The 15626-nt window shown below is 50.7% G+C and overlaps 1 protein-coding gene across 1 annotated transcript in view; it reads left to right on the forward strand.

Annotated features, from left to right (window-relative positions):
• Positions 1–316: 316 nt before the first annotated feature.
• KCNJ3 (potassium inwardly rectifying channel subfamily J member 3) overlaps positions 317–15626 on the forward strand; it is a 49344-nt gene continuing 34034 nt past the window's right edge. The window contains exons 1-2 of the mRNA XM_065637725.1: positions 317–994; positions 6761–6977. Of these exons, the coding sequence (XP_065493797.1) occupies positions 317–994; positions 6761–6977 (895 nt within the window). The remainder of the gene's footprint in view (positions 995–6760; positions 6978–15626) is intronic.

The following is a 15626-nucleotide window of genomic DNA, read 5'->3' on the forward strand; positions in this document are numbered from 1 at the left end:
GACAGAGCGGAGCGCGGCGGGGTGCGCGGAGGGCGGAGCGCGGGGCGGTGCGCGGGGCGGTGCGCGGGGACAGAGCGGAGCGCGGTGGGGTGCGCGGAGGGCGGAGCGCGGGGCGGTGCGCGGGGCGGTGCGGGGGGGGCGGAGCGCTGCGCGGGGGCGGAGCGGGAGGCGGGGGGTGCCCTAGCCGGGGCCGCACCGCCCCTGCCGCCGGCTCCGCGTGGGTGGCGGCCGCGCAGAGCGGAGGCTCCGCGCCCGCAGAGCGGCGGCGCCGGGCCGGGCTGTGCGCTGCGCGGGGCGGCGCGGAGCGGCGCGGAGCATGTCGGCGCTGCGGAGGAAGCTGGGGGACGAGTACCAGGTGGTGAGCACCTCGGCCAGCGGGGGGGGGCTGCCCCCGCCCCGGGCCGCCCCGCGGGGGAAGCGGCAGCGCTTCGTGGACAAGAACGGGCGGTGCAACGTGCAGCACGGGAACCTGGGCGGAGAGACCAGCCGGTACCTCTCGGACCTCTTCACCACGCTGGTGGACCTCAAGTGGCGCTGGAACCTCTTCATCTTCATCCTCACCTACACCGTGGCCTGGCTCTTCATGGCCTCCATGTGGTGGGTCATCGCCTACATGCGGGGGGACCTCAACAAGGCGCACGACGACAGCTACACCCCCTGCGTGGCCAACGTCTACAACTTCCCATCTGCCTTCCTCTTCTTCATAGAGACTGAGGCCACCATCGGCTACGGCTACCGCTACATCACCGACAAATGCCCCGAGGGCATCATCCTCTTCCTCTTCCAGTCCATCCTGGGCTCCATCGTGGACGCGTTCCTCATCGGCTGCATGTTCATCAAGATGTCCCAGCCCAAGAAGAGGGCCGAGACGCTGATGTTCAGCGAGCACGCCGCCATCTCCATGCGGGACGGCAAGCTCACCCTCATGTTCAGGGTGGGCAACCTCCGCAACAGCCACATGGTCTCGGCGCAGATCCGCTGCAAGCTGCTCAAGGTAGGTGCGGTGCCTTCCACGCTTGTCCCGCGGCCACCACCGGTCCCTTGGGGACATCCCACTGTCTCCATCTGCGTCCCCACCTCCGCGCTGCCCTGGGGCTGCCGATCCCTCCGTGTCGCTGTGATGCTCTTCAAGCTCAGCCATCAGGCACCAGATTTACTCACAGCTGTGTGATTTACCGGCAGCCTTGTAGGATTCATCACCGGCTTTACATGCATATTTATGTATTTCTATAAAATGCTAGATCTCTCTGACAAGTGAATACTTGGTAGCTCGCATTCCTTGGTGTGGATTTTAAAACAAAGCTGTTTGCCTTTCTGGCATATTTCTTGGCTTCCGTGCAATGGCGAGTCCAGTCAGGCAGAACTTTATTTATGTGGTGCATGAACTTCATGGAAAGCAGGATCCCCGGGTTAGACATTGAAAAATCGTGCTCATAGCCCCGTCTGTCTAGGGAAAATTGAGTATTTGTTTGAGACTTGCTACAGCGGCTGCATATTCATAGGGGAGATGAAATAAATGGAGTGGGTGGTAGGGGACGGCTCGGGTGACGCTTGACGCATGCAGAGCATCCCGCGGGTTTCCATGGCTGGCAGGGCTGGGGGTGCTCGCAGGGGCACATGGGGACCCCTTTACCTGAGGGGACACCCCAGAGATCAGGCTGCCCGGCTTTCTTCCCTCTGGCTGTCCCCACGCAGGGATGCTCATCTCTTGTCTGTGTCGCCGGGATCTGGTGAAGCACAAGTGCACGTTGCTCCGAGGCTTCTGGAGTTGTCGTGTTTTGGCCCAAAGACGTGGTTCCGACGGGGGTTTTGCAGGCAGGATCGTTGCTGAGTTTGGAGGGGGCTGCAGGACCCCCACCTCACCCTAAACGCTGCGGGAAGAGGAATTTAAAGACTCTCCATGATTTCCTTTCTCTCCTTCTCGCCGTGCCTGGGTGATCGCTGCAGCTGGGGACCCACATTGGGGCAGATGCTCCCGCTGCAGCCGACCGGGAGGCATCTATTCCCCTTCTGTTTTGAATAATCAGCTGGAATCCCAGTGAGGTTTTTCCCCGGTGTGAGCTATCGCTGGTTGTTTCCTCGGGTCAGGAGTTTAGATGGGTACATGGAATGGCGTGCAATTAGCCTGGTGAGTAACCATCCCATCTTTAGAGGGCACCGCCGTGACCCCTCCAGCTGACGAAGGCACCCTGACTGGGGGGAGCTCGGACTGTCACAATTAGCACAGCTCTTTAATAGCCTTAAAGAATCAAAATGAGTCATTTCCATTACAAATTTTGAAATTGGCCCCTTTTTGTATCCAGAGGTGCCGCGAGGGGAATTTTAGAAGTCGGAGCGTAAAGCTTCAGTGTGGCTGCACAAAATTTCCCGAACTTGAAATGTGTGAAAGGGGCGCCTTCACCGCTGGTGTTTGTTCTGCTTGTGTGACGCCAGGGATGGAGTCGAGGGGTGAAGGTTTTGCAGGTGTGTACAAAATGTACATCCCGCAGGGCCCCGTGCCTCCAGGCTGGGAAAATCCCATTTTCCCCTGGCCCAACGCTGCCCAGCCTGCAGGGGCTCTGTACTCGGGCAGTTAGAAATGTGGAGAGAGCTGGAGAATGGCAATAATGGGCTAAAATGTGGCTTTTTTGGGGATACAGTTGTAGCTGGCTCTGTGCATCCCCAACTAAATGTCTCTGCACGGTGCATCCTTTTGCTGCTGTGGGGGATCAGGGCATGGCCAGGCCTCTTGGCCAAGGAAAAAAGAGCAAAAAAGAAAAAGAAAAAAAAAAAAGGATTGCAGTGGGGCGAGCGATCTCTCTTCAGGCTGCCCAGCTTGCATGAGCAGGAGGGAAATGCTGCTTCAGTTTTCCTGCTTTGGTTTGCAAAGAACCTTCATTGCAGGATTATTTCAAAATGGGGTGGGCAGAGTCAAGTGTAGGGCTGCTCACAGATTTTTCAGCTAAAATGATTCTTTTTGCGTAAAAGGTTGTTCTGCTTGCACATTCTATGTAAAATTGGAAAGCCCAGTCCACTGTTTTTAATATATTTTCCTGTTAATCTTAGACCATACCGGAGAGAAAAACAAATACAAAGCCTTAGAAGTGGCAAGTTGGTGCAAAGACCCAATCACTGTAATATTCACCTATTTAAGTGAATCTCCAGTACTGTAAAGAACTTGGGTGAAGCGGAGGAGCCCTGTACTTTTCTCCCTAAATTTGGTTGAGTCAAAAGAGTCGTTTCTTTGGACAAATGGATTGAGTCAAATAGCCGAGGTTACAGCCCATGGCACCCCAGCAGCTGCCCCCCTGCCCTGTTTTTAACCCTTTTTCCCCATCATTTCCTTCCTGCCATCTGTCATTCATGCCTCTTTCTCTGGACTTCATGTCCCTCAAGTATCTCATTGTCTTTAACTCTCCTTTTTCATCACCATTCCATCTGTTAAGGTGTCCATTATAAAGCAAATTTTGCAAAATAATAGTTCACTCTCCTGTGCGTTGTAGGGGGATTTTGGCTGGTTGGTTCAGAGTGAGATGCTGGGGCGGGTACCTTTGGGTGTTCCCTGGATCTTTTTTGGAAAGTACCTGTGGAGAAGCGCCACATAAAGCCAGAACATTTCAGACTGTAGCGGTGGCAGCCAAAGTCCTGAATAGAGGAGCCAGAGTTTTTACCTGCAGCCCTCCAGAGGATTCCCCGAACCATTAGTGTTCGTAACAAACCCTGCCGCACACAACTCCTCGTTGCGTTTCGGTGGGTCTGACCCGGGGCCACCGTTTTCCTCTGTCCCAAAGCCACCCAGAAATGGGCCAGCCTGTGCCTCCCCTCTGGCTGTCACAATATTCTGGGGATATGGGATGCCCGGTGGAAGCAGTTCCCTCCCTGGAGCTGCCCCTTGCCACGCTTATGAGTGTTATTTGGTGCTTTGCTTGTGTTTTTGTCTTTTTTACTGAAAAGTAGACTTCTCTCTAAAGAAAGAACAAACAAAACCCTGCAGGCAGATTTATGCAGATGTGCTCTAGATGTTTCTCGGCTCTGATGTCTTTATCTAAAACTGCGTGGCGTGTGCTGGGACGGGGTAGCAGAGGCAGGTGTGATAAATCTGCATTTTCACACAGAAAAATTAAAGCGCGTTTCTCAGCGCGGAACTTCAGGGCAGCGAAACACATGATTGTTTTTTTGGGGATTAGCTCTCCTTCAAACCCAGCCACCCTTCAGGGAAAATTTTAAAAATAGAAACCAAATCCTAAGCGAGGAGCATAATCCGGTTTTCTCTGTCTGCTGCCTTTTGCTTTTCGGCTCCCAAGCGCTCCCGACCCCTGTGCCGGGGGTTTAGCTGTACCTGCACCCCTCGTATAATGAGGAAAATGAAAACAGAGGAAAAGTCAGGGGAAAAAATTCGCTTTTTCCTGTAAGCCTAGTTGTGTTCCCATTAAAAAAATAATCAGCAGTGTTGCTCAATATGGGAAGTTTGACATCGGTTCAAAATGTAGGGAATGATGGAAATGCATCTCAAGTAGTGGTTGATGGATACAGCGGTTTGCAAATCTTCTTTTTAAAGGTCTGAATAGTAAATAATGGAAAATTCTATAATAAAAATAATGACCAGAAAGGGCTATAATGTTGTTCCTGCCTATTCATCACATGGGGAGAAGGAATAAAAAATGGGAATTAAAGCTGGGGAGTGAGCGTTTGGGCAGGGATCGCCGTGTTCGCGGACCGGGAGCGCCCAGCACAGCTTGCAGCGGGGCCAGGAGCACGGAATTTGAGGTTTTGGCTCTGGGTGTGATTGTACAGACTTGTTATAGAGCTGTCAAATTGGGGTTTCATGTGTCTTAGCAGGCGGCTCTAACTAAAGCAGTAACCGAGTCCCCTTCTCTGGGCTGCTTTGGGAAAAAGAGTGAAAACGTCCCCAGGGAGCTGTGTGCTCAGCGGGTTTGGGGCTGATTGGGTTGTTGTGAGGCAGCGCTGGGGAACTCTCTCTTATGGCAAAAGCAACTGCTAACACTTTTGTGCAATAAATTAATGGACAATCCCTCATGGGAGGGACGCTGGAGGTGGTTGTGAGCCCTTGTCTGCAGTCGCTGTGTCACAGTGTGGATTTGGCAAGGTTTTGGGTATCTGGAGGGGAGGTGTCCCCTTGTCTGAGCCCCCAGCAGGGACCCTGGTTGGGTACATGGCTCCGGGCACGCTGGGTGTGCAAGGGCTGGGTGTGCAGAACTGGGTGTGCAAGGGCTGGGTGTGCAGAACTGGGTGTGCAAGGGCTGGGTGTGCAGAACTGGGTGTGCATGCTCTGCAACTGCCTGAAAGGAGCTTGGAGCCAGGGGGGGTCGGGCTCTGCTCCCCAGGAACAAGCGCCAGGACCAGAGGAAACAGCCTCAAGTTGCGCCAGGGGAGGTTGAGGTTGGATGTGGGGAACAATTTCTTCCCCAAAGGGCTGTGGGGCATTGGAACAGGCTGCCCAGGGCAGTGCTGGAGTCACCGTCCCTGGAGGGGCTGGACAGACGGACATGAGGTTCTCAGGACACGGGACAGTGCCAGGGGTGGCACTAACTGTGGTTGGACTCAATGATCTTGAGAGTCTTTTCCAACCAAAATGATTCTATGATTCATCTCCTCCTCCTGGGGGGTGATGCTGTGGGTCAGTGGCAGAGCCATCCTTCATGCCAGTGATGATGTCCCACCAGGGCTCCTGCGTTTCAGTAAGATGTGTGCTAGAAATAATTCATCCCTATTCTGCGTGGCCAGCACTGGGTTTCCACCCATTTCATGGCCAGGTGGCTGGATCAGGGTTTTCCTCATGTGGTGGGTGGTGCTGAGCACTGTCAGGGTTGCGGGGTGCTGACGGGGATGCGGGGTGCTGGCGGGATGCGGGGTGCTGTCGGGGTGCGGGGTGCTGTCGGGGTGCTGTCGGGTTGCGGGGTGCTGTCGGGGTGCTGTCGGGGTGCGGGGTGCTGTCGGGGTGCGGGGTGCTGTCGGGGTGCTGTCAGGGTGCGGGGTGCTGTCGGGATGCTGTCGGGTTGCGGGGTGCTGTCGGGTTGCGGGGTGCTGTCGGGATGCTGTCGGGTTGCGGGGTGCTGTCGGGTTGCGGGGTGCTGTCGGGGTGCGGGGTGCTGTCGGGTTGCGGGGTGCTGTCAGGATGCTGTCGGGGTGCGGGGTGCTGTCGGGATGCGGGGTGCTGTCGGGGTGCGGGGTGCTGTCGGGATGCGGGGTGCGGGGTGCTGTCGGGATGCTGTCGGGGTGCGGGGTGCTGTCGGGATGCGGGGTGCTGTCGGGGTGCGGGGTGCTGTCGGGATGCGGGGTGCGGGGTGCTGTCGGGATGCTGTCAGGGTGCGGGGTGCTGTCGGGGTGCGGGGTGCTGTCGGGATGCGGGGTGCTGTCGGGGTGCGGGGTGCTGTCGGGATGCGGGGTGCGGGGTGCTGTCGGGATGCTGTCAGGGTGCGGGGTGCTGTCGGGATGCAGGGTGCTGTCGGGATGCTGTCGGGGTGCGGGGTGCGGGGTGCTGTCGGGGTGCGGGGTGCTGTTGGGATGCGGGGTGCTGTCGGGATGCGGGGTGCGGGGTGCTGTCGGGGTGCGGGGTGCTGTCGGGGTGCTGTCGGGATGCGGGGTGCTGTCGGGGTGCGGGGTGCTGTCGGGGTGCTGTCGGGGTGCGGGGTGCTGTCGGGGTGCGGGGTGCTGTCGGGGTGCTGTCGGGGTGCGGGGTGCTGTCGGGGTGCGGGGTGCTGTCGGGATGCCTCAGTGATGGCTGCTCCAGCGATCATCTCTCTCTCTCTGTCTCTCCCAGTCCCGCCAGACCCCGGAGGGTGAGTTCCTCCCCCTGGATCAGCTGGAGCTGGACGTGGGCTTCAGCACAGGGGCCGACCAGCTCTTCCTCGTGTCCCCGCTCACCATCTGCCACGTGATCGATGCCAAGAGCCCCTTCTACGACCTGTCCCAGCGCAGCATGCAGACGGAGCAGTTTGAGATCGTTGTCATCCTGGAGGGCATCGTGGAAACGACGGGTGAGTAGAGAAAGCGAATGTTCTGCAAAGCAGATGTCACCCAGCAGGTCTTACCACCCACCTTTGAAAAATCAGGTGCTTCCGATTGCCCTTCAATCCAACGACACGGTCAAATTTTGCAAATACTTCGAGGCAGCCCAAGTCGTATTTTCCAACAAAGTGCAAATGCTGGAGTGATTTTTGGCGATGTGTCTGTTACCAGGGTGATGTGCCATCGGGGCCAAGAGATCTCCGCCAGGGATGCTGGGCGGTGTGGGGATGCAGGTGGGGCTGTGCTCCTTGTGCACCACCCGGCAGCGATGCTGCAGCCCCGGCAGATGCTCCTGCAGCCCGCGACTCCCTCGCTTGGCTTCCCAGGCTGCTGGGGATACTCACAATATCTGTGATGGTTTTTTCTGGTCCATATGCCGGTGTCCCCATGTTTCTGTGCCGGGCGGCTTTCCCTGCGCAGGGGTGACCTCCAGAGCCTCGGGCTGTGATGTTCTGGTAGCCTGGTACTCATGGAAGGGAAGTGAGTGAATCATCCGTGCTGCTCAAGAAACACTCCCTGATATTCAAAGAAAAACTCCCTGATATTCAAAGAAAAACTCCCTGATATTCCAAGAAAAACTCCCCACTATTAGTATAGCTGGCTCGTGTCAGGATTTCAGGGCTGACATGTAAGCCAGAGGACTCCAGGCTGTGCTTTTTAATTTTTTTTCCCCTAGTAGAACTGTTTTAAAACACAAATGATTGAAGAAAAGGAATTTTGTAAATAGCTCATTGGAATTTTAAAACAAACTGGTGTGTTTGTATACTTTTGAGGTTGTTTTGTAAATATTTCAGACTTAGGCATTATACACAGAATGAAAAAAAAAAAGGTGGTATTTTTTGGATCTGGAAAGCCTAACTCACATAAGCTTGCAAATTTTGTGACCTAGTTTTATAAGATCAGACGAATATTGGGTAAAATAGAGCAAACTCTGCTCTATCTTGATAAAACATGGAGGGATGAAAGGGTTTTAAAGTTAAAAAAAAAAATCTTTAAAAATGTGGGTAGATGAGAGAGGAGGAGAGTACAGAGCTGGGCTGGGGGAGAACCGGTAAGAGAAGGTAAATACGAAGACGGAGGTGCTGCAGGGAGTGGGGAAAAAAAGCCTGAACTATTCTAAGCTGCAGCACTGATGGTTTCCAGCAGGTAGTTTTTGCTGAGCCTGGCTCAAGTAAGGAAAACAAGAGCAGAGGTGAGGGAAGGGGCAATCTCATCTGAAGGATGCCCTTGCTTTAAGAGAGGAGAGATTGACGCCTGGTAGGTCTAAAACTTGCAGAAAGTCAGGATCAATGTGTCTATCCAGGTGCTCTTCCAGCAGGTTCTACAGTTTCTGCTCTTCCAGCAGAGTGTTTATTACAGTTTCTACCTCCCCTGTTATTCACCTAAAAGCCAAAACACACTTGGCAAGACAGAGGTCTTGCTCTGGGAACACACAGGAACCTGTGTGCACAAACATGTGCGATTCATGCTTACAAACGTACGTTATTTAGCAAGAAAGATGGGCAAGCTTCATGTGGGATGTGTAGCTCTGCTAAGGTAAGAGGGATTTAATTCAGAGGCAGTTTTCTGAGAAGCTGAGAGGTGTGAGCGCTGGAGCTGAGCTGGCTGAAGGTCAGGAGACAACCTCATCCCGCGTAGTACATGTGGTACAAAATAATGGGTTTCTTCTCTTTGCAGAAATAATACATTGCAGAAATATTCCACCTAAGCTATCTCAGCTTACACTTTGCATCTGAGACCCCACGGCCACCCTAGAATACATGCAATGATTTGAAGGGGATTATTAGAAATATTATAAAATAGTTTGCAGCTTGCTCTGCTGGATGTTTTGTAGATAAAGCGGGTAGGAGACTCGGTCTGTGCTTTCTTCCTCCTGGGTGTAGGCCATCACCTGCGCTCGCGGTGCTGTGTACATCGTGTCGGAGCTGCGATACGGGTCTTAAATGTCTGCTGGCGTGGAAAGAACATAAGTAACTTGCAGTTGTTTGGAAACTGGGGTGCTATTTCTGGTTAGGTGTGAAAACGATGCTTTGCTTGCTTTTTTTTTTTTTTTTTTTGTCTTGTCTCAGAAAGTCAGTGTGTATGTCGTATGTTTGAAAAGGCTTTTCCAATGAATGCCGATTGCGTGTGGCTGGAGAGCAGTGGTGGCACTGGGGGGTGTCACAAGGCTGAGTCCTGTCTTAGGATGGGTTTCTCTTGCATCCCCGAGGTAAAATATAATAGATGTTTCCTACCTTTCCAAGCCTAGAAAGCTGCCTTTGTAGCAGCTATCTGTTACCCTCCTATCAATTACTGTGTGAAAAAAAGTCATCGTAGTTTTTTTTTATCATTAAACTGAATTGGATTTTGAAACTCGGAAGGCTGTATTTCAGTGCTGGAACGCAATTAAAATAGGTGAATTTGTGTAACGATGAAGTCTTGGCATTTGGTTTCTTTGCGAAGGCGAGAGGTCCAGGAGCCAAACTGAAGTCGGGTAGTGACGCGTGGTGTCGCGACGCGCGTGATGTCGCGACGCGCGTGGCACTGCGTCCCCGTGCTGCTGCAGGGCAGGCAGGGCTCTGCGCCGGGGCATCTCCTGGGAGCCCCTGCCTGCCAGCTATATTTTGAGCATAAAGTCGGACTCCAGCTCGCAAGTTTCCCTGTGCAAACTGTTCATTCCACTCGTCTGTCGTCATTCCTGGTGGGGACGTGTCCTCCAGCGCTGGATGTGCCGCTTGGCTTCTGTGCCACATCCCTGGCTTGACAACCGCTCCAGAGGAGCTCGTAACGTACAGCGTGGCTTCTGCACGCAGTCATCAAGCAAACTTAAAATACAGCCAATTTTCTAAAGCTGCTGTCTTATTTTCCTTTTTTTTTTTTTTTTTAATTTTTGCAAAATGACTTGAAGAGCATCAATTCCATGAAGATAAATAGTTTCCTTACCCATGCTATTTGCTCCCCCTGCCCGTCCTTTACCCGAACTGCTTCAGGAGGGTCCTACCCCAAGTCTTTGCTGCTGGTAATTTGTAGCATGTTTAACAGAAAAGGCTTTGATATTCAGCAAAGTTCTTCAGCTTGCAGAGTTTAGAGGGAGAGCCGGTGCTTTCAGCCTACAATCCTGGTTTGTTTTTTCAAGTAAATTATTCTCTGCGTCTGCCTGAAAAGCGCTGTGGAATTGCACTCAGATCTGTAGCATCCTTTGTAAAGAACCGAGTTCCTTGCACGCCGCCCCTGTGTTCTACAGAGATCTGCTGGTCCCGGCCTCAAAAATTAGACAGCGAGCACATAATAATAAATAATGAAATGTTTATTTCATGGTATACTCTAGCGCTTCATGTTTTCTGTTTGTACTGACATGACAGAAGTGGTGTTTAATTTGGGACTGAATGAGGCAGAAATACCTGTAAAAAAAAATAAACGCAGGCTTCTGGTTCAACAAAGGAGAAATAAGAGAGAATTCAAGTCACTGGAAGGATCAGTGGGGTGGATTTGGGGCAAATCATCTGACTTTGCCATTTCCCGTCTTCTTCCCATTCCTATCACTGTCTGGTGCAGGCCAGGGTGCAAGTGTCTTATTATACAAATCATAAAAAGTATTAGTATGTATTGAGTATTTCTCACTCTAATATAGCCCTTGTATTTATAATAAATAGGGATTTAGGAGTCCTAATAGCATTTGATTTGATTCAGCTCTGTCTTTTGATAGGGACTTAGAGCCGCTCGGTTTTCTCGAGCAGGTGCTTATGAAGAGATTTTTTTTTCTTTAACTTTGTTTTCTGCTTTAATCAGTTGACTTTAGATATGCAATGTAACCAAGGGATTTAGAGAATCAGTAAATATATACGATAAATCTTGTTTTGACTGTCTGCAGGGACAGTGAAGATTTTTTGGAGAAGTCTAATTAGTTGTTTAAGCAGGATCTTCTTGCTTATAAATCCCACTTGGCTGATTAAAATCACCATTTCTGATGCCTTCTCTCATTAAATCATATAAAAATGATTTCTCATAGATGCCTCCCAACTTGATTAAGTTAATTTACTGCCTCGTCACTGAAATTTTAATTTCTGGGAAGTATAAACATTTCTTTCTGCTTTCCTTACCCTCCTTAATTACAGCTGTTAGGTTGTTTGGATGATCCCCCATGGAAAGTGGGGAGGGAGGGAAGGGAACTGGGGTGTCCTGTCCCCCCCAGGCCCCCTCGGGGGTAACAAGGCTGAGCTCAGCAGAACCCGTCTCCACTTCCTAACCAGCCCTTGCTCTTAGGACACAGCGGCAAAATATCTCAGCAGACAGGCGCTTTGTTATTTGTTTTTGTTTAGGAGGTCATGGCCACGGACGCTTTAGGTGACCGTGGGTGGCTCTGGACCCTCCTCTCACCCCCTGTGACCCACAGACCAAACCTCACCCGTGGGGAGGGCTCTGGGGTCGAACCGATTCCGGACCCCGGAGTTTTCCCTGGGAATGCTGGAGGATGCTCCACACTGGCCCTGGCCTTCGGTTTATCTCATTTTTGGAGGATGCTCCACACTGGCCCTGGCCTTCGGTTTATCTCATTTTTGGAGGATGCTCCACACTGGCCCCGGCCTTCGGTTTATCTCATTTTTGGAGGATGCTCCGCACTGGCCCTGGCCTTCGGTTTATCTCATTTATGGAGGATGCTCTGCACTGGCCCTGGCCTTCGGTTTATCCCCATTATTGGACGATGCTCCGTGCTGGCCCTGGCCTTCGGTTTATCTCCATTTTTTGGAGTGTCAGTCAGCAGTGGGAGAGTTTCCCAGCTGAGACGTTCAAATGGCTTTTCAAGATCCAAAGATGGTTGTGATTCATAAGGGTAATTGCTAATCACTTAGGATTATTTTTGATATATATTCAACCCCTCCATTATTATGATAACATATAATTTTGAAGAACACTCAAAGCGTTTATTTTTCAAAACCTGTTGTCCTAATTTCACATTATTGTGATGGAGAATGTGAAGCTCCGTTGTCAGCAAACCTTCCTGGTGGTGTTCATGGGGAGAACAAGTTTTGACTCTTAGGCTGGATTCTTCTTCTGGGGCTTCTCCTCTGCCTGCATTTACCAGCCTTCTCCAATTGCTGTATTATCCTGGGACTTACCAATAAGCTGCTGAAATGGCTAAAAAAAATGAACAGTTAATAAGCACCTGAAATGTACAGAAACCTGGCAGGAATGGTACATGCATCCATTTTCAAAACCTCATTAAATGTTATTTCGGAAACCTTTTAACATCATTTTCTGATTAAAGAAACCAAGCAGCCTGCCAGGCTTTTTAATTAAATAAATAGAGATGGAATCAAAGGCATATTCCACTCGTTTTACTTTCAAAAACATGAATAGCTTGAATTGTGAAACTGTGGGTCTCCACAGGAAGGTTTCTCTGAGAAACAGATACATGGGAATCATTTCAGAGCCGAAACAACTTGAGTGAACGAAGAATTGTAGTACAGATCTGAAAACTAATATGATTTAGGTAATTTAGAAATGTTTTTCCTATGCGTTATTCTTTAGGTTGCTCTGCTTTAAAGAAACCCCAATACAAATTCAGCAATTTAAAAGGTGGAGCATAAAATATATTTGTTCTGTTTTTCTCTTATCATTCAGATTTCGGGGGGGTTTTTTGTTTGGTTGGTTTTGGGTTTTTTGGTGTGTTTTTGGTTTTGATTTTTTTTTTTCGTTGGTTTGGTTTTTGTTTTTTGGTTTTTTTGTGCAGATGTGGGTAAGGTATTGTGGGCAGAGGACAGAAGAGAGGAAAAAACTCAGGAGTTAATGGAGGAGCTAACGAGAATCAAAACATTGCATCACTTGGTAGTTGGTAGACCTCATAAATTAGACCTTGTTCATCCTCTCTCTCTCCTCCACTGTCTTATGGTAGATTCTGTGACCAGATCTTGGTGTCCACAAGGTATCACCAATCTCCTTGTGTCGACAGGGCAGAAATTCGGATGGAGAGGTAGGACGAGGAGCTCAGGGTCCAAGCAGGCTCTTGGCAGCGCTGTGCACACCGGCATTGTTCCACCATGGATGGGTCCCTAGAATCATAGGATGTCCCGGATGGACATCATAGGATGTCTGTGATTCTGTGATTCTGTGATGTCCTGAGCTGGATGGGACCCACAAGAATCGTCAAGTCTAACTCCAGAATTCACACCTTGTTCGCTCTGGGGTCGCCCATCTGCACGAGGATGGCACGAAGCCTTTGGTACCTTGGGTTTGGTGGCATATGGACCTGCGCACGTGTCCTGGACCTGTTGGTCATGGTCCTTGGCAGGGGTGTAGGGGGGTCCTCACCTCTGCGTCGGTGGGAGGGGACAGGGGTCTTGGGGAGCCCCAGGCAGCTTTCACCAGGGGTAACTCGGTGGCTGAATGTGCTTAGAAACCATCCTCTGAACCACTTCTCTGCAAAATATCAGAGTCACAAAGGGTTGAGGTCAGAAGGGACCTCTGGAGGTCGTCGGGTCCGACCTGCTCAAGCAGCACCACTTAGACCCGGCTGCCCGGGACCATGTCCAGACGGCTTTTTAATATCCCCAAGGTGAGAAAATCCAATGCTATTTTGATGCTGAGACATCAGTAAGGTGTGTTAGATGGTAAGGCGACAGCAAAAGAACAATTCAGCAGTCCTACATAATGGAAGTGCCTTTTTTTTTTTCTTTTTTTTTTTTTTTAAGCATAACCTAAACATGATAAAATAGTCATTTAAAAATCTTGTGGTCTTAGCAGTTCAGCAAAACCTTTTTCCGGCGCTGCCATTCTATAAAATCTGTTAGTGGATAAGCCAATATTTGTTGGATGTGCAGGCACAGACGTTTGTCACTGTCAGAGCGAGGATGTGCTGAAATCGGGACCTTCGGTGCCCGGTGTCCCTCTGCCCCTGCTGCCGCTGCCGCTCAGGTGCAGCGCAGCCAAAGGGCTCGGCTGGACCAAAAAAAGGGTGAATAAAGCTTTTTTTAAATGCTAATGGAAAGGTTTAAGGTTCTGGGAAAATTTAGCAAAAGCACCTGGGTTTGCGTGCTCGTTCTGAGGAGGCACAACGGGGAGAGAACGGGTTTGGTCGCTGCAGCCCTTACGTAACTCTCGGTGTTGTATTTTGGATAACGCATCCCTCCTCCTGCCTCAGGCAGCAATTCTCCAGCGGGCCGAATTTCACTGCATAAAGCCTTTGTGGCTCTTTCTCCCTTTTTTTTTCCCCCACTTAGATCCCTTTGGAGATACAGAAGAGAAAAACGATAGTGGTTTTAATCTGGAGCTCTGCAGGAGCTTTCCTTTCACCATATATAATCTGAATAACTGGTGATTCATCAGAAGTCATGTCTTTGCAAAAAATACTTGTTCACGCTTAATCAAACAGAATACATTCCCCTTGAACAAGCCTTCTTGTGCTGATCTGGTGCTGCGTTTGCTGGCGCTGACGGACCTTGTTCCATCAGTCTACGCATCTCGTTCAATTTTTTCCGTGAATAAGTATCGGGAGGGCAAAGCATGAGCTGGTAGTCTCTGGGGGGGTGACATGTGCAATCATCCAGAAAACTCCGGAGCACTAAAACTTGATCTCTGATATAAATCTGCACCGTGCCTCCAGGAAATTGAATGTATATAAGGAGAAAAATACAAATATCTGGTTCTCTGTGAGCATACGGGCTCCGTCCCTTCTGCAGCTGGAGCCACATGGGTTTGGTTTGGGGATATTGAGGGGCAGGACTCACCTGGGGGGGCTGGAGGATGGTGCTGGGACACGCTGAGCCTTGGCAGGTCAGAGAGCTGGTTGGAAATGTGTAGAAAGCAAAAAGGGGTTGAATTTTTAAGGGAGCAAGCGCGATGCGGTCGCAGGGGGTGTTTGCTTTCTCGTGCTGCGGTGCCGGGCGGGAATGATTCGCTCCTGTGAACCCAGCAGCCGGCAGGGATGTGGGGATGCTGAGTCTTAAATATAGACCCGAATCGCTCCTCTCTGGGAAATTCATGAACGAATGAGAAAGCTCTGCAGTGCTCAAACTGTGCTGTTTCTCTCCTATGGCTTTTTCAGTTAATAAGCGTACATTGGAGGTCTTCAGTTAATTCTTGTCCTCTTACCATCGCTGCCTCTCCTGCCGAGTTCCATAAATGATTTAGTGACTTTTCGTATTTCTGGACAGAAAAAAAAAGCGTTGCCTACAGTAGCCCTGGTACTGGAGTCACAAGGATGTTGTTGATCTGCAAGATGGGCTGGAAGAGCCGTTCAACTCACGTGCATGTGTGGCTTGTGCCAGGGTCTGAATTTGAGCCCCATGAATCCAAGGGACAGTTTGTTTACCCAGATCTGGAAGTAGGGCATCCTAAATAAGATTCCTGCAAAATAGTTTGGACGAAGAAGGAAAGCACTCATCCGAGGATGGCTAATTTTGTCTTAATCCAGGAAGCCTTTTAACTGCTGATGCATTTTGAATGGCTGGTTTTGCCATGTCTCTGTTTTCTATGATAGCTCTTTCTGTGCTAGTCCTACCTGGGATTGCCCCCAAATCTCCATTTGCATTGAATGACTTCATCGTTTAACCCTGGCCTGAGTGCAGCCCTCAAAAGCGACCCTTGCTAAGATCAGTCTAATTTATTAATAAACCTGCTTTGGCTGAGTTGCCTGTTCCTGT

The sequence above is a fragment of the Caloenas nicobarica genome, chromosome 6 (genome assembly GCF_036013445.1).
Source record: "Caloenas nicobarica isolate bCalNic1 chromosome 6, bCalNic1.hap1, whole genome shotgun sequence".
NCBI classification, from domain to species: Eukaryota; Metazoa; Chordata; class Aves; order Columbiformes; family Columbidae; genus Caloenas; species Caloenas nicobarica.